Genomic DNA, 27,401 nt, shown 5'->3' with positions numbered 1-27,401 from the left:
TTCAATTCTCATCAGGCTCAAGGTTGACTCAGCCTTCCATCCTTCCGAGGTAGATAAAATGAGGACCCAGTTTGTGGGAGCAATAAGCTAACTTTGTATAAAATAGAACACCGCTTGGGGGGGCCAAAAAGCACTACTAAGCAGGTATATACAAAAGTAGGAAGGCTATTGCTTAATGCATTGTAAGCCGCCCTGAGTCTCCGGAGAAGGGCGGCATATAAATCGAACTAATAAATAAATAAGAAAGAAAGAATTCTAATTCTAATTCTAGTTGCTTCTCTTTGAGTCGTTTCATTATCTATCTAAATATAGATTTCTTTTTCCTTTATATTTTATTATTTTAACAATTAAAATACCTGGGGGGGGGGGAAGATCAAGAGTCAGTGTTGCTGCTGAATGGGCAGTTAGCCCCCACAGAGGTAATTAAAGACATAAATGTCCTATATGAGTACTGTACTTTCAGTGCTGAACGCTAATTGGAAAGCCTGAGGGTCAGTCCCTGCTGAGAAACAGAGAGGATACACTGAAGTCCCAAATGTTCTCTTGGCTGATCTCACTCCCATGGCATCCGTTCACACAACACTCTCTAGATCCATCCACAAAGCACTTTACATTTACCTGCTAGGCGACCGTCTGCTGTCCTCATCCCTAGTTCTTCCTCCTACAAAAAGGAGAAAAGACGAATGGTTTCGTTTTCAGCACAGCACATTAAAAACACCGTGTTCTGACCTAGCTCCCCAAACACAACAAACCCTCTGTAGTTAAATCAATGATTCCTTTATTAGGAGTGCCGGCAGCCCCGGCAAAAAGTTTCTCTCTCACAGCAGGCTAACAAGTCCCTCCGGCAGGGAGATAAATAGTTGTCTGCCACGAGGATGGTATATAGGTGGTTAAAAATAATAAAGAAGAGTATATATTAATGTGAGACAACTTTAAGAAAATTTATTGCTTGATGTAATATATTCTAATTTTAATTTGCAAACAAATGCTAGATTGGTGATTACATTTGACTAAGGTTTTATTGAACAAACTATAAGACACACAGATTTTAGTAACAAATTGTGATTTAATTTAATATATGCTGGAAATGATGATTATTATGAAATATATTGAGAATTAATTTGAAAGAGGATGCTGGGAAACTGATATAAAATAATCATATTGTAACGGAAACTTAAAATAAGAGGGATGGATACCAACTAGATAAGAGTTTGAGGCTCGGAGGAAATACTTTGGAAACTAGTTAAAATGCTGGAAATCAGCCAAACAATTGCAGGAGAGTTGGAGGAGACTATGCTGGAAATCAGCCAAAAATAGTTGGTGCTCTGGAGGAGACTATGCTGGGAATCAGCCAAACATAATATGCTGGAAAACAGCCAAACAATAGAGGGAGATATGAAAGAAAATATGCTGGAAATTATTTTAAATAAAACATGTTTTTGTGATAAATCTGTGTAACATGAAAGGTGTAATAGATGATAAGTGGGATAAAATCAAAGATAAATTGATAAAGCTTAAGATATTAAGATTCAAGGAAAAGGGTCAAGAGTTTAAGACTTAGAAAGAACTTTGTTTTATAAAGTGTAATAAAAATGGAGTTGTATTGAATTTGAAATTAAGATTTGTGGTGATAAAATTGTAAGGTAAATGATTAGAATAAGAGGTTAGAATATTGTTAAAAATTACTTTGACACTGATGGTAAAAGATACAAGGTGAAGAAGAACAAGATATAATCAGGATTGATATATAGATATAAAAATGAGCGAAAGTTAACTTGAAATTAAAATTGTATTGATATAATGGATTTGCTTTGATGAAGATGCTAGAATTTATGTTAAAATTTGTTTTTTTATGTTTTGAATTTTTATTTTTAAAAGATGTAATGGGAAATTATGAATGGAGCTTGTTAAAGGAATGTAAGCGTGGTAACCATCTATGACCAGATCGAGACTCTGTTCTTGAAAGTTATATTTTATGTTTATGTTTGAAAAAAATAAAAAAATATTTACAAAAAAAAAAAAATAGTTGTCTGCCACATCCATTCATCTCCGCCCCCTGCCTTTTATCCCCAGAGCTAGGGTGGGGCTTCGCTAGCAGCGGTGGCTCTTCCATTCCAAGGATCGGCCCACAGATTACCACTGCTCTCCTCTCCTCTGCCTTCTGCGCAGCTGCGCGTCAGGCCCTGGACCCAGCTTTTCCTCCTCTTCCTCATCAGCCACCTCCAGACCTGGGGGCTGTTGACTCTCCCTCCAAGGGCTGACTTGACAGCCCAGGCTCCACCTCTGTCTCGCTCTCTGACAGCTCCGTTCCCTCTTCACCCTCGGAGCTCTCGGGTTGTCTTGATGCTGACCCTGACTCCCACGCCTTCTCCTCTGATTTGGCTACTGAAGGGGCTGGTGGCCGACAGGCCACAACACACTGCCTCAGAAATGAACGGGGCAGGATTTCCAAGTGGTACATCTTTGAACTTTGCCATACATTCTCTTGGTGGGTTTCTGATCTGGATAATTCTTCCATTCCTAGCTGCTGTACTCAATTCAACATACTGGTTTTCCCCCCCATAAACGTTGAGGCTGTTCTATGTGTGTACCATTGTGGTTAATTCCTAACAACACAATTATTAGTTCAGGAACCTCTAAAAATCTGTAGAGATTCTCAGTCATCCAGGTCATGGTTGTCCCAAAAGTGCTTTTTCAGGAGGCAACTGGACTTTCTTGTTTTTTCTTTTGAAGACGATTTGCTTCTCATCCAAGAAGCTTCTTCAGCTCTGACAGGATAGTGGGGAATGGAAGGATTTTTATATTCCTTTCAGACAGCTGGTAATCTGCATCCTTTTAGAACAGGGTTATCAAACTCGCAGCCCACAGGGCGGATGCATCATGAAATGGCCACGCCCATGCCCGCTTTATCGAAGGGGGAAAAAGTTGTGATATGTCACATGACGCTGCCGTGACGCCGCAAGTTTGACACTCTTGTTTTGGAGGGTCGTTGAAACACTTGGAGGTTTATTACTCTTTTAGGACTTTTCTTTAGCTAAGATTGCTCTTAATAGGGTTGTCATACGGAATGATATTTAACCACAGAAACCCATCTAATCTTCAAAGGCTGTATCTTTGGCCTTCTTTTTTAAAATAAAAATCGCCAACTAACAACAAAAAAGGTTTTTATACCACCTAGATTATGGAATTCCCTCCTCCGTTCAAATGTGACAAGCTTTAAATGTTTAGTTGCACTTTACAGGAAATGTAAAGTGCAACTAAAGTGCAACTTTTTAATCAGGAAGCCTTCTTATGATTAAATTTGTGCCCACCTATTTCCCTAGAGACATTTGCCTGATGTGCGCTCTGTTATTTTTTCCGCATGAACGATCTTTCAGTTCTCCTTTTAATTTCCTGCACTTCTACTGCTGGTGGCATTTTAAATAATGTGATATTTTTAGTCTCTGCTGCTTTCAGTAGCTTTAACAGAATAACAGAGTTGGAAGGAACCCTGGAGGTCTATTAGTCCAACCTCCTGCTCAAGCAAGATATCCGTGTTGGCAAACCTATGGAATGCGTGCCGGAAGTGGCATGCAGAACCATCCTTCAAGAGATGCGCAGCCTCGCTGGCTCCTCTTCCGCGTTCCTGTGCACACACGCACACCAACGCACAGGTCAGCTGGCCTTCGCACGCGCAGGAGTGCCGAAACCCAGAAGAGCAGCGTTCTGTCATGCATGCGCGAACCGGCACCCGGACTTCCAGGTTTACACTGCGCACATGTGCGACGGCCAACTGCTCATCGGGCATGCATCTGTGCCAGAAATCGGATGTTCGGGTGTCAGCTCACGTATGCATGACGGAACACTGCTCTTCCGGGTTTTGGTGCTCCTGTGCGCGCGACTGCCAATGAGCCCACGTGGTCCAGGCGGGATGGTTTCGCGCACCATTTCCGGCATGCAGGCTGACACGCAGTGACATAAAAGGTTAGCCATCACTGCCCTATATCATTTCAGACAAATGGTTGTCCAATTTCTTCTTAAAAACCTCCAGCATTGGAGCACCGACAACGTCTGGAGGCAAATTGTTCCACTGATTAATTGTTCTAACTATCAGGAAATGTTGTTTAATGCTGTTTAAATGTAACGTTTTAGGAAGTTTTTACACTAATTTCAGCTACCTTCTGCTATATTTACAGTAAGTGTAACTATAAGGTATAAGTACATTCAAACATTAGAAAATAGACTAAAAAAAGGCAGGATACCTAATTTAATAGGCATACAAATTAAATTAAAATAGATCATCGAGCATAAACTAAATCAGATGCCATGAGAAAGATGTACAAAATAAAAGGCGGGATCATCTTCCTCCAACAAAAAGAAAATCTTACGGTCCAAAAGGTAGCATGCCCAGTTTTGAGATAGGAATCCATGTTTAACATCACCGGGCTTTGGAATAACTGAAGTTGCAATATGGTGATAGGAAGTTACCTTTGTTTGGTCTGGAGTCTGAGCTGCTTTCCCTTCTCTGTGCAGCGCCATTCTCTCCCAGAACTCAGATTCATCCCCAGGTTCACTCTCAAGAGGAGGAGAAGGGGCTGGGGTCACTGATCAAAGAAGCAAAAAGCAAAGGGCATTAAATTGGAAGGAAACATCCAAGCCAAGCATCACTATAACGCCCTTGGACCAAGCATTTGTGAATCAAAATGACAGGATATGGAGAATCTCGTGTCCTATTTAGAGGTTTTTATTTAGAGGTGTGATGGCACAGTGGTTAGAATGCAGTATTGTAGGCTAATTCTGCCAAATGCTAGAAGTTCGAGTCTCACCAGCTTAAGGTTGACTCAGCTTTCCATCCTTCCGTGGTTGGTAAAATGAGGACCCAGATTGTTGGGTGCAATATGCTGATACCATAAACTGCTTAGAGAGGGCTGTAAAAGCATTACGAAGCAGTATATAAGTCTAAGTGCTTGTTGTGACCCAGGCCCAAGTAGGTAGTATTAGACGCAAACAGTTCCAAAACAAACACTTTATTAGAACAGCTGAGAATTAACTCATTCTCAGCATAGTCCAAACTAAATTAAAACAAATTCTTCATAACACAGTTCTTCAGTCTAATCACCAACCTTGGTATAATTAGACAAATTGCCAAAGGCTTCTCTTGGTAAAAGTTCATCAGCAGAAGACACCAACCAGAGATAAGTGCAGCAAGACAAGAACACGTCTATCAATGTTGTTTTCCGACAAAGAGCCCAAGAGCCGTTGCTGGTCTTTTAAGCCTTATGGGAGGAGCCAATCATCTCTTGGCCCTACTCCCGAGTCATCCTCTTTGCTTTATCTGTTCCTGCCTTCTGGCAGCTCTTCTCATGCATGCACTAGGAACAGGCTCCTCCTGTTCCTCTGCCTCTCTACTGTCAGCCTCTGGAGGTTCCAGAGTCTGCACATCACTCACCGATCGCCCTGGCCTCATCTCTGCCTCCGACACAGAGTTGGATAGCAATGAGGCTGAGGAAGAACATGGGCCAGTCCTGGAGGCTAACTCAGGTGCCAGCTCCTCAGGCTGCGGGCGGACCACAACAGTGCTATTCTAGTCACTACATTTACAAAAAAGGAAGCTGCCCAATCATTTTTAAATCAGAAGCATGGTGTGAGAGCCCGTTCTCACACTGATAAGAAATCCAGTAAAAAGAGTTAAAAAAACAAACAAACAAGACTAGTCAACTTCATTTGCTTTAATGCTCTAAAAAAGCATTAAAGAGTAAGAGAGATACTCTGTGAGTCACTCTGGTTATGGACTTATACTTTCTTCCAAAAAATCAGATCAGTACCTGAGTTTTATTTCAATACCAAGATAAATCCAGGCTATTTCTCTCAAGCTTTTGGGATTTAGTCATTATAAAAATAGTGGGTTTTTTTTTTTTTTTTGTTTTTTTTTTACAGTTTAGTACTGCACGGCCTTACGCTGATCTGTTTTACTTACTGGTATCATTGTGAGATCTATAGTTCAAATAGATGAGGAGCCAGTTTGTGGGGGCAATAAGCTGACTTTGTATAAATATACAAAAGTATGAAGGCTATTGCTTAACGCATTGTAAGCCGCCCTGAGTCTCCGGAGAAGGGCGGCATATAAATCAATTTTTTTTTTAAAAAAAGCTGTCTTTATTTTAATTTAATTGATTTTAATGGGTAAGTATGTTATGTTTAACCTACTGCTGCTTTTAAGAATTTCTATTGTATTATTCAACGACAAACTCAAAATGCTTTGTTCTTTTCACTTAGCCCTGTGAAGCCACCTATCCTGTTCCTTCAGGGCTTGGTATTGTTTGGTATTGTTTACATACAATGTAGGCAACCAAGTCGATCCTCTATTTCTCTCTCCTACACCCAGAGTCTTAAGGACTATGGAAATCACTCTGTTCTTTAAAGGTTTCTTTGGGAAACCCTTTAAAATAAAAATAAATGGCTCCATTGTGCATTTGTTTAGGACAGGGGTGAAATCCTCTGGGTGCCGTCGGCCAAGCAATGTTGGCCAGCGACCCCCAGAGGGAGAGCCTTCTCTGTGGGGGCTCCTGCCCTCTGGAACAAATTGCCCCCCGAGATGCGGAGGATTCCCGACTTACACACCTTCCACCGGGCCCTCAAGATGCTTTTATTCCAACAAGCCGGGCTGGCCTAATTTTTAAATATTTTAATCGTTAACTCTTAATTTTTAAATGTCCAAACAGGTAGTTTTATTTAAATTAGATATGGGCCAAATTATTTAATATTTCTTAAATTGTTTTTAAAATTTTATATCTGTGTGTTTTATTCTGGCTGTACACTGCCCTGAGTCCTTCTGGGAGAAGGGCGGTATATATATATAAATAAATAACAGAGCTCGGGAGGGCTGCAGGTGAAGGGTTGCAGAAAACCATTGCAACCTAAAACGGAGCTCTGGGGGGCCACACACGGCCCTCTCGAGCTCCATTTTCGCTGGCAGAGAGTTGAAGAAGGCCATTGCAGCCAAAAACGGAGCTCGGGAATTTGTTTTCTCTGGCAGAGCACTCAGGCCACCACAGGCGCCCCCAACAAGAGTGACGTCGAGCTGGCCACGCCCACTCTGGCTCCCCAAGGTCAAACACAACCCTGGTGTGGCCCTCAATGAAATCGAGTTTGACACTCTTGGTATAGGAGGTTGATATTTTTGTCCATTCTCTCTTCTCTTTCTGCCTACATGTACAAATTGTTGCCATTCTTGATGGAATTTGGCACTGAAAACCATCTACGTTAACTAATTTCAGTGATATTTTTCTGAGTCTGATTTAGCATTCCCCAATCTAGTGCCCTTCAGATAGTCTCAATAACATCATCCTGACCGTGCTTGGGTTGATGAGAAATTTGGAGGCCCCAAATTAGGGAAAGGTAACAGTAGCTTACCATTCTCATTGGAATCCTGAGTAGCAGTGCTGGCATCTTGCTCATTCCACAGCCCTGTGTCTAGAGTCTTCAGCTCTTCCGAAATTTCCTCCACTTTGCGCTTGGTATCAGCTGCAGCAATTTCAGACATTAGATACTCTATAAAACTCTACCCTCCCATGAAGATGTCTGATCACTGAACAGATCATCATCATAACATCACCCTTTTTCTCCAAAGGAATTACTAGTAGATTCTTTATTGCAAATATTGCATTGGGTATAGTTTTCCTTTTACAATCTAATCAGAACTAAAGGAAAGCTGAGAACAGCAGCAGTGGCTGAAGGACCTTTCAAATGGACAATATATCACTCCACCCCATGGTCCTCAGACCTATAGACTATTCCCCCTGCTTGCACAAGGTGGCCATTCAATACATCTAAGCAGTATGGATATCCCATGCCTTGCAGTTCTATTAATTCTTTCTCTTAAATGTCATGTGGGTGCAGGACCTTCTGCAGAAATGCATAGACTATTGTACCTCATATTTCCCTCTAATGGGAAATATAGATAACATTCCCCCATCACCACGAAGCAAACCTCACAAACATGAACCTAGCTTAATAGTTACACTAAACCAATCTCCAAATCTGAATCATTCAATGGCTCAGAGAAAATTTGTAACCTGCTCTGATCCCTGCTCTCGCTTCCCTATATTGGCCTCATCAATCTGTCCTGTCATCCATAGAAAATGGGACAAAAGGACAATCCTCCCCCACCCCCACTTTCAACCTGAGTGTAATGAATTGGAATGGTCTATATTCCAATTTAGATATAGGGATATGGGAGGATGTAGGGAGCAGAATCTACCAAGTCCTGCACCTATCCTACGTAACTTATCAAAAATAAGAAAAAAGATGATCTAAGCTAGCACACGTCTGTGCAAAAAGCTTCTACGGTCACTTTTTGACACTGAATTTGGGAACAATTTCAGGGAAACAATATATGAGGACTTGAGTTTTCACCCTCACTAAGGGAAGTGTAGAAGGGCCTTCTCCCTCTTTACTGGCAGGGTGTACTTACATACTTGGGCCTTGACATATTCCACATATTCAGCAGGGCTGAGGGCTGGGTGACAACGGATGGACTGAGGGGTGGCTGTGGATGGCGGCCGCAGAAACGGGTGGTGGCAGATGCGGGTGGTATGGATCGTCAGCACATAGGAACAGGACTGGGGCTCATCAACACGGGCAATGTAGTCTCCCGAACCTTCCTCACACAAAAACTGGAATCAAGATAAGGAAAAAAACCAATGATGCTATCTTATGAGGGTTCAACACATTGGGACCCTGTAGACACCTGGCTATATGACTCTCTATGTGACTCTCACAGGCAGCATTTCTGTAGGGGTTCAAACACCAACATTTCCCATCCTTTTTCCAGAAACTCTTTAAACTGAAATTCCCCCGGAATCTATTTTGGACCCTTAAAGTTTGCATCTTCTTGGAGCTGTGGCATGAAAGCTATCCTGAGATTGCTTTCATGAATTGGGGAAAAGGGAAGCAAAAGGAAGAGTAGTTGGATCGCCTCATTTTGAAAATAGCAAGCAAAGAACTGAAATCCAACCAAAAGAGTAAAATTGAGATTCTGTGCTTGTTTGAATTTCAGCCTAGATCAACCACTAGTTTTTTGGCCTATTAAATTCTTTTTTTTCCCTAAAATGCAGAACTACAAATGAAAAGGGCTCTGAGAAGAAAAGTAAGGCCACCACAGGAGAAAAATAAGTAATTCAGTCAAGCAAGCAAGTCTTTCTCAAGTCTGCCCTACAGACACTGATATACATTTACATAAGATGGAATATTGCTCTGACAATATCAATATAGCCTTCTTCTCCCATAGCTTTCTGCCCAATTCCACACCCCGAGGTCCCTTTCTTCTTACCCTGACTTCGGCCTCTCTGGGCTTCCCATTCAGGTTACACTTGGATCCATTGACATAGGTCTGACTGTGATACCGCTTCAACTTGTGTTGCTTTGATGCCTGCAGTTGGGGTGAGAAACAAAACCAGAAAACTCTCAGGCCACATTTCTGGGTTCATAATTTAGAAGTTATTTGCTTCAAACTAATGACATCCTCCTCTTCCCCTACACAGTTGTAAAATATAAATCTATTTAGAGCAAGACTTATTTAGAAAAAAAAAGAGGATACACTCCAAGAATCCCTGCAATTTGTCTCTAGCAAAACACAAGAGATTTTTCTTGTGGCCCCCCGGATATATGCAAGGGTAATTATCAATAAATAAATGGTATGAAGAGGATAGGGAGGAGAAGAACAGGATTACTGGGGATTCCTCATGATACAACAAGTTAGAAGACATGCTGAGGTAATCCTTGGAATAACACATCAAGACCTGAAGAGATCCCAGCCTATTTTGTTGCAGATCATTCAGTGAAGGAAACCTTTGGCCCCAAATTCTCTCAATCATAAAACAGTAGCCAATGAGAAACCCAATAACCCTCCTAGCCAGCCGTCCCACAGAAGAAAGAAAAATTAAACAAAGAACATATCTGGACTGCACAACCCACTCCTTACAACAGGAGATTTCACTCCTCTATTTTGTATTATATATTTCTTGACCTAGTGTCAAACTATAAATGCACCTTACATTTCACCAATTTTAAATTAGCTATTTAAAATATATTTAAAAAAACTATTTTAGATACCATAAAACAAACTGCATGCAATTTAATTACACAGAGCATAACCAAGTATATGCTTCATAAATTTACAGAACCGGTAAATTTCCACTAAGCTGGAAATGGTCACTTAGAATACTTGAATTTAACCTTCTGTTTCATTCAGAGACATACATAATAGAAATTCAGAGGATTTAATGGCTCCTAGACATGCTGTGCTTCTCCATAGTAGATCAGTCTTTTGGTATCAAGGCACTTAACATTGGCAGATAGGGAGAAAAAGGGACAACTAAGAAAAAGTGAAGTAAAATGTTCTAACTTAATTCCAATACTGACGTTGGGAGACAGGAGTCTGTCTAAACTCTAAGTATTAATCTCAGGAATATCTTACCAAGACCAGGGGGGTGGGGGCTAAAGGTGTGGGAAACACCCACCTTTGCTGTTTCATTGTCCCAATCAAATGCAGACTGGTAATACCCAAGATAAAGAATATCACCTTTGACTTCAGATTCTGGAAAATATAAGGGGAGTTACAGAGTCAGTAAGCAAACTGAAAGCTAGAATCTCAAGAGAGACTCTCCCACCCTATGTCCAATGATCGGCATGTTAGCCTGCAACAACGAAAGAAACAGTTTTGTGGTACCTTAAACACTAACTATTTGTATATGCATCAAGTCTGAGATCCTTGATTAAGAAACATAACACAAACCTTTTGCCTCAGGTTCTGCAACCTGAGGCAAAAAGAGAAAGCATGCCAAACAGACTGTGCAATTCGACCACCACCAACACTGTAAATTGGCAAACATTCAAATTAGGCCTTATCAGTTGTACAGATGTTATTAGGCTGCACCCAGCATCTTCCAAAAAATATCCTGATCCATTGTTGCTCCCCCCCCCCCCCATTTCTGGAAGCCTAAAATTGACTATTACAGAATGCATTTTTCCAAACTTAGGCACAACATAGAGATCTCGCAACAGGTTTCATTTCATAAGAATGGAAGCTTGTTGTACTATTCAGTGAGATTTTAAGATTCTAGTAAGTATGTGGAGGCACAATTGTTTGCATATATTTTCATTCAAGCAAGCTGAGGGAGTCCTGGATTTGATCAAATACCTCTGCAATTAAGAACTCTAAGAAACATCTTGCCTTGTGAAGAGTCCTTGAAACTACACACCTGATTTTAATAACGAAGCCTAATAGTTATGGATTTTAGGTTTTCCAATCTGGACCACCACTCCCTTACACTTCAACCACAAATGCAATAGAGGAGAAGATCAATACCTTCTATATGGTATTGCTGGATGTGTTTCCCATAGCAGAATTCATATGTCCACCAGTCTTTAGTCTAAGAGAAAAGGGAGAAAGTAAAGATCAAATTAACCGATTGAAATGAGAATTCAATCAGAATTCATCTAAAAACAAAGGTCAGAAACCTGGTGCCTTCTTGATCGTTTCACTGCAACTCCCATAACACTCAGCCCCCAATCAAGTTTAGGAAAAAACATCCTAAACTAGCAGCATCGCCAAATTCTGGTCAGAAAACACTAGGCCATGTAAAAAAAATTGGGTGAACATAATGATTAGGGGAAAATTTTTAGATATTTGTAGAATTAAAAAGTCAAGCGCCACTTGGAATAGGAAAAATGAAGTTATGGCGCTGAGTTTGGCATTAGGATGCAACTGGCATATTCAACCTTCAGGGTAAGGGTAGTACTTAAAATAGATAAATTCCACATCAGTTTGTTTAAATGGTATGATTTTTGGTAGCAAAAGTTCTCTAAGCGCTCTTTTTTTTACAGGCACTATTGTTATAGATACAGAAAAATATCAAAAAGATCATTTCTGTCTATATCAAGCAAATCTCTTAGTTAGAAACAATTGTGGGGAAAAGATGTATCAATATGGCATAAAGGAAGAAATGATTAATTTCATATTAAGCTGTTTACTAAATAAGATGCAAGAGCCGCATTTCCACAACATGCTTACCAAGGACAAATAGGCTGCATAAATGTCCATGATGTGTGAAGTCAGTTACTGTTGGGTATGGACATTGGAAAACAAATGTATGGTCCCTGCACAGATTCAATGGGTGGCCTTTGACAAGTAACTTTTCACTTGAGCAATCAATTTCTCCATCAATTTAAAAAAAAAATAGACATCAAAGATTTATTCCCAAAGATTTGTGAGAGATTAAGGAAATAAGAACTCTAAAAGCATTTCACATTACTATAATGTGATCAAGAATAATGACAGCTTTTACTAAACTGACCTTGTTTTCTGTGTTATTAGGGATCAAGATTATCACTAATCTGCAGTAGAGATATGAGAAAGCAGATCCTTTAACAAAGCCCATTCAGGAAATGTTTTCCAAGTCTTTTGTTTGTGCCTAAGTCTCCCAATGCCCCCTTAATTTCAAACCCATCCTAAAGTTACTTTAATCAGGCACGGAGCCGCTTCCATTGGTTTCAGCAGTTCTGAGATCCCAAGTCCAGTGTAACTCTGTGGATCCTCCTCTTTGTCTTGATGGATCTTCATTGCAGCAGCTGGTAGTCGGCACTCATACTTCTGCTTGTATTTGGAAGAGATGGTTACTACATCGGTGGCCTTACTCTAAAAAGAAATAAAAAAAGAGAGGTGGACAGAAATGAGAATTAGCTATCGATTTAAATAAGAGGGTAAGGGTAGCAACTGTCAAGGGCGCAGGAAGAATGGGACTTGGTGGCGCAGTGGACTAAAGTGCTGTTAAGTAGCATTTAGCTGCCAGCTGCCTGCAATTACTGCAAGTTCAAATCTCACCAGGCTCAAGGTTGACTCAGCCTTTCATCCTTCCGAGGTAGGTAAAATGAGGACCCGGATTGTGGGGGCAATAAGCTGACTTTGTATAAAAAGAACACCACTTAGGGGGGCCCGAAAGCCCTACTAAGCAGATATATACAAAAGGCTATTGCTTAACGCATTGTAAGCCGCCCTGAGTCTCTGGAGAAGGGCGGCATATAAATCGAACCAATAAATAAATAAAATAAATAAACTTGGGGAGGGGAATTTTGTAATTTGGGCTTTCTCAGTTAGCACCATCCATTGTTGAAATAAAACAATTTGGATTATATTAGGAAAAGCAAAGGTAAAGAACAGAAGCTTCCATCCCCGCCAATAACCACTAAGGGAAATCTAGGAAACATGGAGCTCTGAAGAAATTGACAAAATCCAGGAACCCCCAAAAGGGATCATTTTGCTTCAGGAAGTCCTGCAGAAATTGGGCTAGGTTTGACTGATTTTCTATGTTGTGCTAAATTTAATTTCTCTATGCCATGTGTGTTACGGAACGCTTTTTTATCAATATTTCAAACTGGTTTCTAGAAAACATATTTTCCATGGTAAGTCTCGTAATTAATATTATTAATGTGGAACTTTCATTATGGAACAGACCAGTGTCAACTTATGAACTGTCTGGAGAACTGGATTTTCTTTTATATCAAATTGCCTGTAGTATCATCATGATTTGGATAGGTCTGTAATGTATTTTTTTCAATATCGAATGTTTAATTTTTAAAGTTAAGAAAGCTGTGAGAGCCCTGTTTCCTCACACCCACTATGGATACAGAGTGGATGCCAGTTGAGACACTCCCTGCAAGACCGATGATATAGCTACAGCAATTATGAAGCCATTACTCCTAGACAGTGGAGATGAAGGGAGAGTGTGAACATCTCAGATGGGGTTCTGGGAGAGATGATTTGAGACCTCCAGCATTTAGCCTATGAGCTTGGCTATTCTGCTACAGTACATTTTTTAAAAAGTATTGTGTTATCTTCTTTGCATAGTTCTTACCCAATGGTGTAAAACAGTTTCCAGAATTCCAATTTATCAAATAAATTAGGTTGGGAAAAGGCTCTCATGCACTTTCTGAATGAATAAGTACTACAAGAGTTAATTATCATAATCTTGAAATCTGGATTTATACTAGCTTGATGATTAAACAATATATAATTTATGGGATTCTAACTGCAATGTTGGAACCTCTCAGCTTTTATATAAACTAAATTTATTTATTTTTATTTTATTTTATTTTGAATTTGTATACCGCCCTTCTCCCTGAGGACTCAGGGCGGTGAACAGCCAAATAAAAACATCAAATACAAATATTAAAATATAGTTAAAAATATATATATAGATTTGGCCTCATTAATTAAAACGATAAACAAAACAATTAAAAACACTTAAAAAGAATTAGGCCAGCCCGGCTTGTTGGAAAAAGAAGGTTTTAAGGGCACGGCGGAAGGCTCTGAGGTCATGGATTCTCCTTATCTCTGAGTGCCTGTACAATATACTAAGACACAGTTAGCAATAGCAATAGCACTTAGACTTATATACCACTTCACAGTACTTTATAGCCCCTCTAAGAGGTTTATCGAGTCAGCCTATTGCCCCCAACAATTTAGGTCCTCATTTTAATGACCTCGGAAGGATGGAAGGCTGAGTCAACCTTGAGCCTGGTGAGATTCGAACTGTCAAATTGCAGGCAGCCGGCAGTCAGCAGATGTAGCCTGCAGTACTGCATTCTAACCACTGCGCCACCGTGGCTCGAATAAAATATTGCATTGGGTATAGCTTTCTTTTTACAATCTAATCAGAACTAAAGGAAAGCTGAGAAGCAGCAGCAGTGGCTAAGGGACCTTTCAAATGGACAATCCCTGACACTACACAACCCCATGATCCTCAAACCTATAGATATTCACCCTGCTTGCAAGGTGGCAATTCAATACGTCTAAGCAGCAGTGAGAATCAAACTGCCAAACTGCTGGCAGCCGGCAGTCTGCAGAGTTAGCCTGCAGTTCTGCATTCTAACCACTGCACCACCGTGGCTCGAATAAAATATTGCATTGGGTATAGCTTTCTTTTTACAATCTAATCAGAACTAAAGGAAAGCTGAGAAGCAGCAGCAGTGGCTAAGGGACCTTTCAAATGGACAATCCCTGACACTACACAACCCCATGATCCTCAAACCTATAGATATTCACCCTGCTTGCAAGGTGGCAATTCAATACGTCTAAGCAGCAGTGAGAATCAAACTGCCAAACTGCTGGCAGCCGGCAGTCTGCAGAGTTAGCCTGCAGTTCTGCATTCTAGCCACTGTGCCACCATGGCTCTTTTAGCTCGAACTACTGCTGAAGGAAAGAAAATTGCAAGTTATGGGATCAAACCACAGATAGTCCTCAGCTTACGACCACAATTGAGCCCAGAATTTATATTGCTAAGTTAATGTGTTCATCATGTGTTAAGTGAGTTTTGCCCCATTTTACGACTTTTCTTGACACAGTTGTTAAGTGAATCATTGTTAAGTTAGTCATACAATTGTTAAGTGAATCTAGTTTACCCATTGACTCTGCTTGTCAGAAAGTCGCAAAAAGTGATCCTAGGATACTGTACAACCATCATAAATGTGAGTCAGCTGCGAACTGTCTCAACTGTGATCACACGACAATGGGGATGCTGCAACGGTTGTAAGTGTGAAAAATGGCCACAAGTCCCGTTTCAATAATGTCGTAACTTTGAACGGTCACTAAGTGAACTGTTGTAAGTCGAGGACTACCTGTGTTACTGTACACCTTAACGAAAAAACAGATGTAGGCAAAAAGTATACTCTGTTCTCCTTTCAGAAGTACTTAAGGGCAACAAAAATAAAAGTAAGTCTAAACTGAAACCCAGCTAGAGAATTGCTTAAGGTGAAAAAAGATAACCTGTTCATTACTTAAATGATATTTGGGGTGGTGGACAGATAGGAATTGGGCTTGGAAGGTGTACTTATTTATCAGAGCCTCATTATTTACATGAAAGGATATTGGACAGCAAGGTAGCTTTTCGTAACACTTCAGGTTATGTAATCAACCATGCATCAACAGATCCAAGTTTAATACGTGGCATCTCTGTGCAGCGCTACGTCCTACCTGAAGCAAACTTTTAAAAAATGATATTGAGTCTAAATGTTGGCAGGTAAGGCCACATTAGTCCCTCACCAAATGTCGTGTCCACAACTTCCTCAAAAGTGGATCCAGGAGGAAGCAAGGAATTGACTCTTTCGTATCCAAAATATTGGGAGAATGAAGGGAAGAAAAGAGGACCGGACTCTGAGCACTCCCTCCTAATGGGTTTTGTTTAACACTTTTTAAAGAAAAAGCCAAATGGTGTCCCCAATTAATTAACAAACTGCTGTTTTTAATTAATGAATTGCTGTTCTTAATAAATTGCTGTTAATTAACAGCAATTAATAAAATATCAACATGTTGTTCTTAATATAACACCAGCATTTTAAAGAAACAATCATTTAGCTAGCTGATATTCCTCTTAGCCTACAATTCTATATATCACGGTGGCGCAATGGTTAGAGTGCAGTACTGCAGTTTACTTCTGCTGACTGCTGGCTGCCTGCAATTTGGCAGTTCAAATCTCACCAGGCTCAAAGTTGACTCAGCCTTCCAACCTTCTGAAGTGGGTAAAATGAGGACCCAAATTGTTGAGGGCAATATGCTGACTCTGTAAACCGCTTAGAGAGGGCTGTAAAGCACTGTAAAGTGGTATATAAGTCTATGTGCTATTGCTATACTACAGTACTTGCTTAGAAATAATAGCAACTTATCCTCAGTAGATTAATATAGATACCCACTGTACTGCAATCATTATCTATGACTAAATTATTATTATTATTATTATTATTATTATTATTATTATTATTATTATTATTAATTCAATTTATATGCCGCATTTCTCTGGAGACTCAGGAGGCTCTAACAATCTCTTCAATGTTATATTAGCATGTAATTCCCGATGTAGAATATCAGATGCTGTATTTTTCTTGTGTGTTAACCGTAATTGTATTAAGTTATTTCATGATCTCTGCAGAAAACTTCACTTATGTGACAAATTCAGAATAGCTTTTATATTTCTACAATTTAATTTCAAAGCCTACCTCATCCACTTTAGGATCCCTAATTGAGTCAAAAGAACTGAAAAATAAACTCTGTTCCGCATAAAAGTCTGTTAGATTCAGTTATTTTCACAGAAAAAAAAATTGGAATTACAGGCAGTCTTTGATTTACTACCACAACTGAGACCTGAACTTCCATCTCTAAGCAATATGTTTGTTAGGTGAGTCATGCCTGATTTTACAAACTTTTTGTTGCTATTGTCATTAAATAAATCATGCAGACATTTAAGTGAATCCAGGTTCCCCACTGACTGCTTGCCAGAAGCACCCTGGGAAGGTTGCAAATGGCGATCACATGACCTTGGGATGCTGCAACCATTGTAAATTTATGCCAGTTGTCAAGTGTCAAAATTTTGATCACATGACCGTGGGGAATGCTGTGACAGTTGTAAGTGCAAGGACTCGTCATATATCACTTTTTCAGTGCCATGGTAACTTCAAATGATCGTTAAATGAATGGTTGTGAGGACTGCCTGTATATCTCCCCACTCTGCTCCATCTGCAGCAGCACATGGCAAGGGAATACACCTAGTCCTCCACTTACGACCATAACTGAGCCCAACACTTTTGTGGCTAAGTGAAACATTTGACTTTTGCCCCATTTTGCAACCTTTCATGCCACAGCTGTTAAGTGAATCACTGCAGCTGTTAAGTTAGTAACACAGTTATTAAATGAATCTGGTTTCCCCATTGACTTTGCTTGTAGGAAGGTCACAAAAGGGGGATCACATGACCCCGGGACCCTGCAACCGTCATAAATATGAATCAGTTGCCAAGCATCCGAATTTTGATCGCATGACTATGGGGATACTGCGATGGTCGTAAGTGTGAAAAACGGTCGTAAGTCACTTTTTTCAGTGCCATTGTAACTTTGAAAGGTCGCTAAATAAACTGTTGTAACTCGAGGACAACCTGTATTGCTGAGGGCAGACAAATTGTTTTAAGGGAAACATTCAGGATTTTTCTAAAAAAGCAAAAACCTTGATAACCCTTCTAAGGAGCAGATAACTCCTGCTCTTTGAGTCCAAAGGCCTTGTATCAGCTGAAAACTGAGCAGCTGTTTAAGGCCTGCCTCAAAGGAACTGCCTACAAAATAAAACTTTGACTCTCTTCTTTCAAAAGAAAGGCAGCAAAAATGCTCGTATATCACAGCCCACACCTGTTTCTCAGATAACAAAGAGGATTTATAAAATATTTCTGCTTGATTGCTCAGGAAGAAAATCTGAAGCCGCCAACCCCTGCCTACATGTAAATGCGGAGAAAAATCGCACAAGGCAAATTGTTATTCATACGGCTGCATTAAGTTGGCATGATTTACATCTTGGAGGAATCTTGTTGTTTTTGATGCACCATTCACTAATACGAATGGCTGCCAGCATGCCATTGCTTTTCAGAACACAACTTATGCAGCGTCCCAAGGGTCCCTGTTTAGCATAGTAGACACACAGCAATTCCAAACATCCCAGAAGGCCCTATCAGCAAGTCAGTGTCTGTGAGTTAGTTAATTAACATTTTCCTTTCAGAATGTCCTCTGAAACAGTACTGAGAATTGCTATAGGTGCCCATTACAATTTAGCACTTCAGAGTCAAAGAAAAAAATACGCCTCAGATTACAGAGGTGGGGGAATGGAAAGAGAGGTATATCGTATAGTACATGCTGTCAGATCCTTAAAACGAAACATACATTAAATATAATTTTGGGGGGGAAATGCCACAACTTTAAGTTACTGCCAATAGGTGATGTTCAATCCAAATTATTTTTTCCCTTTGAAAGTGAAGTACCACATAGCCCTAATATTTATGGAAAATAGCTGTATTAAATAAATCCTATCAGTCAGGTATTTTACCAAATGATTCAGGATCACAATGACAAAAATTAAAAATCCTCCAAAGATTCTTGTCTCTTTATGCAACCAGTTTAATAATCAGTAACCACAATAAACTTCAAAGCCTGTATATTAAATGGTACCTGTTACCACAAGCGTCTCTATCTACAATGCCATTAGGAATAAAATCATTACAGCATTAGGAAACCCAATTCACATAATAATCAGATGCTTGTTAAAATAAAATATCAAAGAAAAGCACCATATTCTTCCACACTTCTCTTTCACGGTGTTTGGAGGGGGGGGCTACTTTAGTAGACATATCGCCTTTCACCAATTATGAAACTATCTGAAAAACACCTGTGTTGCAAACAAAAGATCCATACTCATTGCTTATCGACATAAGAATGTAATCTAAACATCACTAGTTTAGTTTGGCAAATGCAGAATGTCTAAACAGCAGGTAGGAACCACTGCAGCAAAATCTGACGGACATAATAATAGTGGAAGAGGGAATAAAGATAATAAAAGATTTAAAGTGTACAGCAAGCAAATTAAAGCAAGTTTGGGAGGATGGGAGTTTCCAGCTCCATAGCTGGGTTTCTGGATACTTGGTTTCCCAAGAAACATTAGCCTTCAAACAGCAGCAGATTGACGTTTACAAATGCACTTAACTGACAAAACTGGATTGTAAAATTGCCTACTTCCATGATTCTTAATTAAGGTACTGTACAGAAGATGCCATCAGCTAGGTTGCGATCAGTTCAGGAAAACATCTGTTGCCAGCACAGCAGAATCACATGTTTCATTCAAAATTTACTGGCTATTTGATTTTTTAAAATAAATATCCCTCCTTCCCCAAAATCCCAAAACCGAACTGGACCTTTAATTCCAGCCACCAGAAGTTCTTTAGTTTAGCTTACCCCAATCAAGTATTTCCAAATGCTCTGAAAATAACACCCCCAATATCCATGGTCAATGTCATGGATGATGGGAGCTGTAGCCTAGGTTGCAGGTAGCCACATTACTTTATGTAACAGTAAAGCAGAATGGGCAATATTTGTGCGTGTGAGTGCCCCACCCCTTGTCATTTCTCTTTCCTCTCTCCCAAGCAGTAAGCTAAGTCAAATAGAACAATATTGCTTAGCAAAATTCTGAATTTGCTAAGGGCATTTGAAACAAGGCTGACCAGTATGGATAGCCCAGAGTGGTAGATGGCCCAGCCTGGATGTAAAGTAAGAAATGACCATTACAAACACTACAAGCTCTGTGCCTTCTCCTAGAGCAGTGATGGCTAACCTTTTTGCCATCGCGTGCCAAAAGCGGGATAGTGGAGGGGGGGGAATTGTGTGTCCCCCACGCATGCATGCGTGACCCCACCCCTGCTCTCGGCACACGATGGCACGGTGGGCCCGGTAGACCCATTTTTTTGCCCTCCCCAGACTCCAGAACCTTTCTAGGAGCCTGGCGAAGGTGAAAACAGCCTTCCCCACCCCCTGGAGGAGGCCCAGAAACAACCCATTTCCCAACTTCCAGTGGGCCCGGAAGGCCCGAAAATCAGCTGGCCAGCGCGCACATGCATGCTGCCCTGAGGTAGGGCAATGCTCGCGTGCTCACAGATATGGCTTCGTGTGCCACCTATGGCACCCATGCTATAGGTTCGCCATCACGGTCCTAGAGTAAGACAGCAAATCAAGAAGCAAGCTAGCATAGAAACCATTTGGCTTCAACAGTTTTAAGGCAAGCCTTTTCTAAATTACAAAGGGAATCAATGGCAATAGTGCTCAAGCTACCTCTAGTAATAAATCTTTTGATTTTTCGTGGGTTATGTACAGCACAGATGGTGCAATCCTCAGGTATGATGATGCAACTCTTTCCAGAGTAGTAAACATAAACCCATTGTGACACATTGCTTAAGTAAGCAACTATTTCCCATAAGGGCAAGGTTACATATTATAAAAAGCAAAGCGAGCACCAAAAGAGTTGATAAGGGCCTGAAATGGCCACTGATAGCACCTGACAATGCCCAGTAAGTATAAGAATGGCTTAAAAAGTCTAAAAAACAAAGCATTAACAAGATTCTGTCAGCTTCTGCAGGTACTGGAGCAAAAAATGTACAAACATAGCCACACCGAGGGGAAGGCACCATCATATTAAAACAGGACTGTATTTTAAAACTTCCTCTATTAACAATTCTAAATAAGCCCATCAAGTGGTTTATTTAATTGTGTGCTGTCACCGTGGGTGGGGAGTTATTGTTTTTTTATTTTGTTTCTATATTTTGTTTTTATTGTTTGTAAGCCGCCTATAGTCTCTTATATATTATAAATTTATAAATTTTCTAAATAAATACAAATGAAAGTACTGCATTACCTTACTAATATTCCCTATTTGGGTTAAATATTAATAATTCAGATAACAACTCAAGAGTAGCTTGTTGTTCACCATTAATATTAAGCAAAGACGAAACGATTTTTAAATGTTATTAAGAAATAATTGTTCTCGAATAGTTACCAAATAAGATAGTGTCTTTAGGTTAGGCACTTCTCTTTAACACTTTGCTACACTCCTTAAATTGTTTATTCACTATGTATCTTAGACATTGCTTTAAGCTCAAAAATGTCTAATCCAATACGTTGTTTTAATTATGTTTAAAATACAGATCATGATTTGAGTTACACAGTTCCATTTACATGGATATGCTTTGGACAAACATTGAATTTTTAAAAGAAAAATTTACATTCCGATTTAATCTACTGTAAATCCAAGGATATTGAATGTCCAGACATTATACTCCTTGTATACACACTACAGCATTAAATATTTGCTAAAAGCATTTTAACCAATTCTTTCATGGTTTTAACTTAATGTTTTTTTCTAATCCAACAATGAACCAAATACTCAAAAGCATGGTATAAAGACCTGTTTGGAATAAGTTTGTTCCAGCAATTGTCTCTCTCCCCATTGCAATATGGGAGGCTGTTGAGAATATTGTACATAGGAATTACTTGTATCTCCCCTATCCTGTAAGTGGCCCAGTGGGAATTTTATTTATTGTGAGAAAATAAATTGCAGGAACACCAGCCATGTCATTATCATTTCTGGAACATATTATTGGATAGACTCTGTCTCTATAAATAACTAACCATATATTACAGATGCAACAGTTTTCAAAAGCACTTATTTACCAATGTATCAAAGTGTCTATATTTTTAGGAAACTCTTTAAGTTGTATTATATCCTGCAGTATTTTTACGAGGTGGTGTGTGACTCTAACACTGGAAATAACCCACTTCAGCCTTATTTCAGCCCCAATTACTTTATCTGTGACTGTGACACAAGTATGAATGTGAAAGTTGGACTTCAGAGAAGATAGAAAGAATATTGATTTTTTAAAAAAACTTTGGTGTTGGAGAAGACTCCTGATACTGTAAACAGCTAAGACAACAATGCATCTCCCCAGAGGCACAAATGATACACAAATTATCCTACTTTGGATACACTGTGGAAAAAGCTAGGAAAAATGAAAAGAAAGAGGATGACAGGCAGCAATGCAGATGGACTCAGTTGCAATGGCAATGATTGCACCATTGGGAGACTTGCAAGAACAGGTTAGAGACAGATTGTCATCTTTATTTCTTATCTCTCTATGTGGTCGGTTGGGCGTCAAAGATGACTCTTTGGCACAAAAACCAATCCATTCAAGCAGGTTTAAATTTGAGAGGCTTTCTGCATGTAAAGCATATCCTGAACACCAAAATCAAGAATTTAAAATAATTAAATACCCCGTAAACCCCCGTTTGAGGAGAGACTTTTACAAAGCAACAGGGTGGCGGCAATAGCATATTTCAAAAAAAGGAACTACAAATCGCTAACCAATGGCACCACCACCTAAAAGTTCACAATTTTCCTTGTTCTGCACGGATTGCAATGCTTTGGACACAATTAACCATTCCAGGTTTCTCCCCCACTCTTCATTCCTACATACACACATGTCCTGATCTTGGAGGGAGGAAAAAATAAAAAATAAAAAAACCCCACAGGCACAAATTTGCCTTCTGAGTAAAAAGTGGGCAGGTTGGGTCCTTTCGAGCCAGCTGTTTACAAACCCTCATTTTCTCTTCAGCAAAAGGTCAGGCTTTCCGTGAACCACGGAGGATCCGGCGCCACAAGGGCCGAAGCCACAACGCGCGCGTCACAAGGCGCTTCTTTGGGTCCCGCTTAACGACCGCTTTAGATAGCTTGACATCCCGCCGGGCTTCCGCTTTCCAACCACCCCAATTCGGCCCCAGATCGCTTTACCTGCCCGGCCATCACAGGCTCCGCGCCGATCTCGATGCCGTATTTCAACTCGCTGAGCTCATGCAGGTTCAAGGTGCCGAAGGACTCGCCTTGCCCCAGCACCGAAAACGCCGCAAAGAGCACCAAAAGGCCGCAGGGGGCCGACAACCGAGGCACCGATGCCGCCATCTTGCTTTCACGGCTCCGTCCTGTTATTGCCCTGAGTGACGACGGCTTCGGTGACTCCTTCCGCCCGTTCTTTGGAACGCCATCCATCGATTTCTACGGTTCTGGGACGTGTCAGTTATCCCATTGAGGGTTTCCTATTGGCCGTGGTAAGGGAAGTGACTACGATGGGGAGGGACTTGGGGAAAAAAAACCTGGATTGGGTCGATCGCCCAACCAATCACGACGGCGAGCGCCAGTACACGCTGAGGTTGAAAGCATCTGTTCAGTAACAATTGGCCAAAGTAAAGTCATCGTAGCAACCAATCCGGACGACGAGCGCTTGCAGGCTCGGAAGAGCGCAAGTGTGCGCTGCTATTTTATTTGAAAAACCCTGAATTTTAATATTTGCGTGCTATGCGACTTCTTATGTAAGTGTCAGATGTAAATGCCTTATTCTCTAATGTGTAAATAGTATATGAATGGGATATCAGGGGTTAACTTATTCTTCAATTCCTAATGTATTCATGATTCACCACTCCCACTTATAGCTCCACCCATTGTATATATAAGGAGCCACCTTCACCCTTTTCCTTGCTTCTATCTGTGAATATTCAGTGAATATAGAATGCCTATTGTAAATAAAAGAAAGTATATTTAAACCTTTAATTCTTACTATTATTATTGAGTCTGATCCTGAAAATATTGCAACAAGCTGGTAGCAGAGGATGGTTAATTGACTCAATAAAAAAAAAAAAACTTAAAAATGTCTAAGAAGGATAGGCCCAACACCAGGGCCTACAGCAAAGAAATGGAAACAGAACAAGAAATAATCAACGAATCCACAAACGCAATTTCAAGAGAATCCGAAGAATACACCACTGAAGACGAAGAAATAATAGATGAAAATGATGACCAGGAGGAAATCGAAATAGAGAATAACGAACTCAGGTCAGAGATATTAAAACTATTAAAAAGCCAGAAGAATGATGAAAGCCTCATCGCGAACCTCCAAGAAATGCTGAAGAACAGCGGAGCAGCGAGAGAGAAAAACATCACTAATGAGAAGTCTAAAGAACCAAAAATAGTAAGTGATATGACTACAGAGAAAGTCATTAAGAAGAAGAAAAAATGTGATCCCGCGTGAAATTTTGAATGGCAGCCATCTTGGTTTCAACAGGCCTCCAAGGTGAGCGAAGCAGAGCCAATCAAAATGCTCAGTTCAAAATTTCTGGCGCGAAAAACGTTATCAGATAACGAAAATGAAAAAGAGGATTCAAACTCCTCGGAAGAGTCAGAATCAGAAAGTGAAGATGACTCAACGAAATCCCAAGTAAAGTCAGCGATGAAAACGCTTTTTGCTGCATTTGGGCCAAAACTAAAAATTACCAAAAAGCCACCGAAGAAGAAAGCGAGCAAGCCGATACCTCAAGACCTGCCCGCTCCCATCCTGACTTCGAGAGCGACGACGCCCGAACCTAGAGAGCCTTGTCGATTCCGCCCCACACCACAGACCGAAGCAAGTGACAACGCCCACAAAAGAAAAGAAGAGCAGCCGCCGTCGCCAGAACTCCCAAGGCCGAACCAGAGACCGACTCGTCTGAAGAGGAGCAGAGCGAGCGAGCCGCGATGGAGAGAACCTTCCACGACGACGTCAAAGAAGAAATGGACAACGCGCATGCGCGAAACTACACAGACGGTCCGGGAAGACATGAACTGGTGAGAGAACCACGCAGACTCGTTGCGAGCATCCCCATGCCGTTTTGCAATTTTCTACACTTGCGAGACCACGGACTACCTCAGGTTGTAAGTAATGGACAAAATGATGTGGGAAACTTACCCAGTGACTTCCCAAAACTAAGGGTTGATGGCGTTAATTTGCAAGAATGGTATCAACAGCTCCAGGTTGTCTTTATGAAGGAAAACTTACTATTCTTTATCACTAGTCCCCCAAAAAGACCTTGGACTTTAAAAATAGATTGCCTACACCATAGAGCTTTTTTCTTAATAATATCTAGTGTGTCTCCTGCAATGTATCATAGCATCAAACCAAATCTGACTGTTTCAGAAATTATTCAATGCATGTTTAATTTGTTTCACAGCGACAGTGTAGCTACCACCACAAGAATGTCTAAGGATTTCTTTTCATCTAGGGTAAAACCAGGGGTTTCCATAAGTGAGCATTTAATATCTTTAAACAAAATAAGAGCTGAGCTGCACTTGAGGGGGGAGGTGATTTCAGACCAAACAATGAAAAGTGTTATTATCAACTCACTTGATTCATCATGGGATAGCTTTATGTCACATTTAGACACTATCAATCTAGGATATTTATCCATAGAAAGTCTATCCAACAAATTGATAGCAGAAGACAATTCAAGAAAAAATCGTTCTAGCAATCACACAGAACACAGACCTTTTAGGAAAGTAGCTTTCCAAGAAAAATATAATGAAACATACAAATGTCACAATTGTGGATCCAGGGAACACAATAGAAGAGATTGCCCCAAAATTTCAAAGGAAAGACATAGGTCAGAATATAGGAACAAATACAATTATAAACAGTCCTCCATAGATAGACATAGATATAGAAGCCCACCAAATTACAGAGAAAATAGAGGGGGCAGAGAAAATTCAAAGGATAGAAAACCTGGTTCACTGAATGGACTAAATAAACAAGACAACACTAAAATACAGCAAAATGAGAACAATAATTGGCTTATTGATTCTGGAGCAACTAATCACACCACTAATAACAAAAATATATTGTCTTCATTTACAGAAGATAAATTTGTAATAAAGGTAGCTAACCAAGAAAAGGTTCAAGTATTAGGCAGAGGGAATGTAACTTTGCCTGGTCTAGGAAAAATAGAGGGGGTATTGTTAATACCTGAAATACCTCATAACATACTAAGTGCCATAAAACTAAGTAGAGATTCTGACATTAATATAGTTTTCTCAAAGGGAAAAGCGACTTTGGAGAAGAATAAAACAAATGTAGGCACTGTAATGATTAAAGGAGGCCTACCTTATCTGATAATAAAGGAAGAATGGTTGCATAACATTGATTCAAATATAGAAGATTGTATTGAGGCAGATGATGAAAACATTAGCAACAGTGACAATGATGAATGTAAAATATCTCATGACCATACAGATGCACACGATAAAAAAAAAACCAAAAATAGGTAAGCCAATTCATGATGAGTGTGCTCACATCTTACATAGGAAGTTAGGACATGCCAGTTTTCCTGTAGTACAAAAAATGACTGAACACGCAGAAGGTGTCAAAATAAAAAATTGTGAAAACTATTTGGAATGCTCAGTATGTAAATCTACAAAACTAAAAACTAGTCCCAGGCCAAGAAAATCTACTAGATCAACTAACAAAATTTTTGACTTAGTACACATGGACCTAGTAGGTCCATTAACCCCATCAATCATTTATAGAAAACGTTACTTCCTGACAATAGTAGACGATTATAGCCGTTATGGGTTTGTTTACACATTAAAACATAAAGATGAAACCTTTCAAAAATTTAAGGAATTTTACAAACGCATAGAAACACAACACAATATCAGAATAAAACAAATTATGACAGATAGGGGATGTGAATTCATGTCTAAAGAATTCTCCCAATGGTTAAAAGATAGAGGAATGCTACATTACACGTCTAGTCCATTTTCTGCGTTTCAGAACGGGATTGCAGAGAGAAAGAATTCCACATTACAAACAATGATTAGGTGCACATTGGAGGATGCTGGCTTAAGCAAACAATTTTGGTCAGAAGCCTTACATTATTCAAATTACACACAAAATAGAACCTGGTCCAGTATTATAAATAAGACACCATATGAAGTAATGTATAACAGGAAACCAAAATTAGCACACATGCACATTTTTGGAGTCACTGCAGACGTACACATACCTAAACAGTTGAGAAGAAAGGGAGAAAATGTATCCAGAAGGCTCAGATTCATGGGATATGAAACTGGCACCAAAGGATACAGATTCATTGATAATAATAACAAATTTATAGTTTCCAGAACAGCTGTGTTCCATGAACAGGCCAACTGGTCTAA

At 40.0% G+C, this 27,401-nt stretch overlaps 1 protein-coding gene across 3 annotated transcripts in view; it reads right to left on the bottom strand.

Moving 5' to 3' along the window:
- Positions 1 to 23,364, bottom strand: part of OS9 (OS9 endoplasmic reticulum lectin) — a 38,490-nt gene extending 15,126 nt beyond the window's left edge. For 2 of the 3 annotated variants that reach the window (XM_034419190.3, XM_034419189.3), the window contains exons 1-9: positions 23,175 to 23,364; positions 12,500 to 12,676; positions 11,348 to 11,411; positions 10,500 to 10,576; positions 9,311 to 9,409; positions 8,453 to 8,654; positions 7,393 to 7,503; positions 4,468 to 4,583; positions 619 to 661 (exon numbers count right to left, since the gene is read on the bottom strand). In XM_034419190.3, the coding sequence (XP_034275081.2) occupies positions 619 to 661; positions 4,468 to 4,583; positions 7,393 to 7,503; positions 8,453 to 8,654; positions 9,311 to 9,409; positions 10,500 to 10,576; positions 11,348 to 11,411; positions 12,500 to 12,676; positions 23,175 to 23,342 (1,057 nt within the window). In that variant the 5' untranslated portion in view covers positions 23,343 to 23,364. Of the gene's footprint in view, positions 1 to 618; positions 662 to 4,467; positions 4,584 to 7,392; positions 7,504 to 8,452; positions 8,655 to 9,310; positions 9,410 to 10,499; positions 10,577 to 11,347; positions 11,412 to 12,335; positions 12,677 to 23,174 lie in introns of all 3 variants that reach the window. The other variant, XM_087886698.1, reaches the window with a different exon arrangement.
- Positions 23,365 to 27,401: the final 4,037 nt, after the last annotated feature.

The sequence above is a fragment of the Pantherophis guttatus genome, chromosome 2 (assembly GCF_059756535.1).
Source record: "Pantherophis guttatus breed Tessera chromosome 2, ASM5975653v1, whole genome shotgun sequence".
In the NCBI taxonomy this organism is placed as follows: domain Eukaryota; kingdom Metazoa; phylum Chordata; class Lepidosauria; order Squamata; family Colubridae; genus Pantherophis; species Pantherophis guttatus.
Note: the sequence above shows the minus strand (reverse complement) of the source record. Positions and strands in the feature narration are given on the sequence as shown.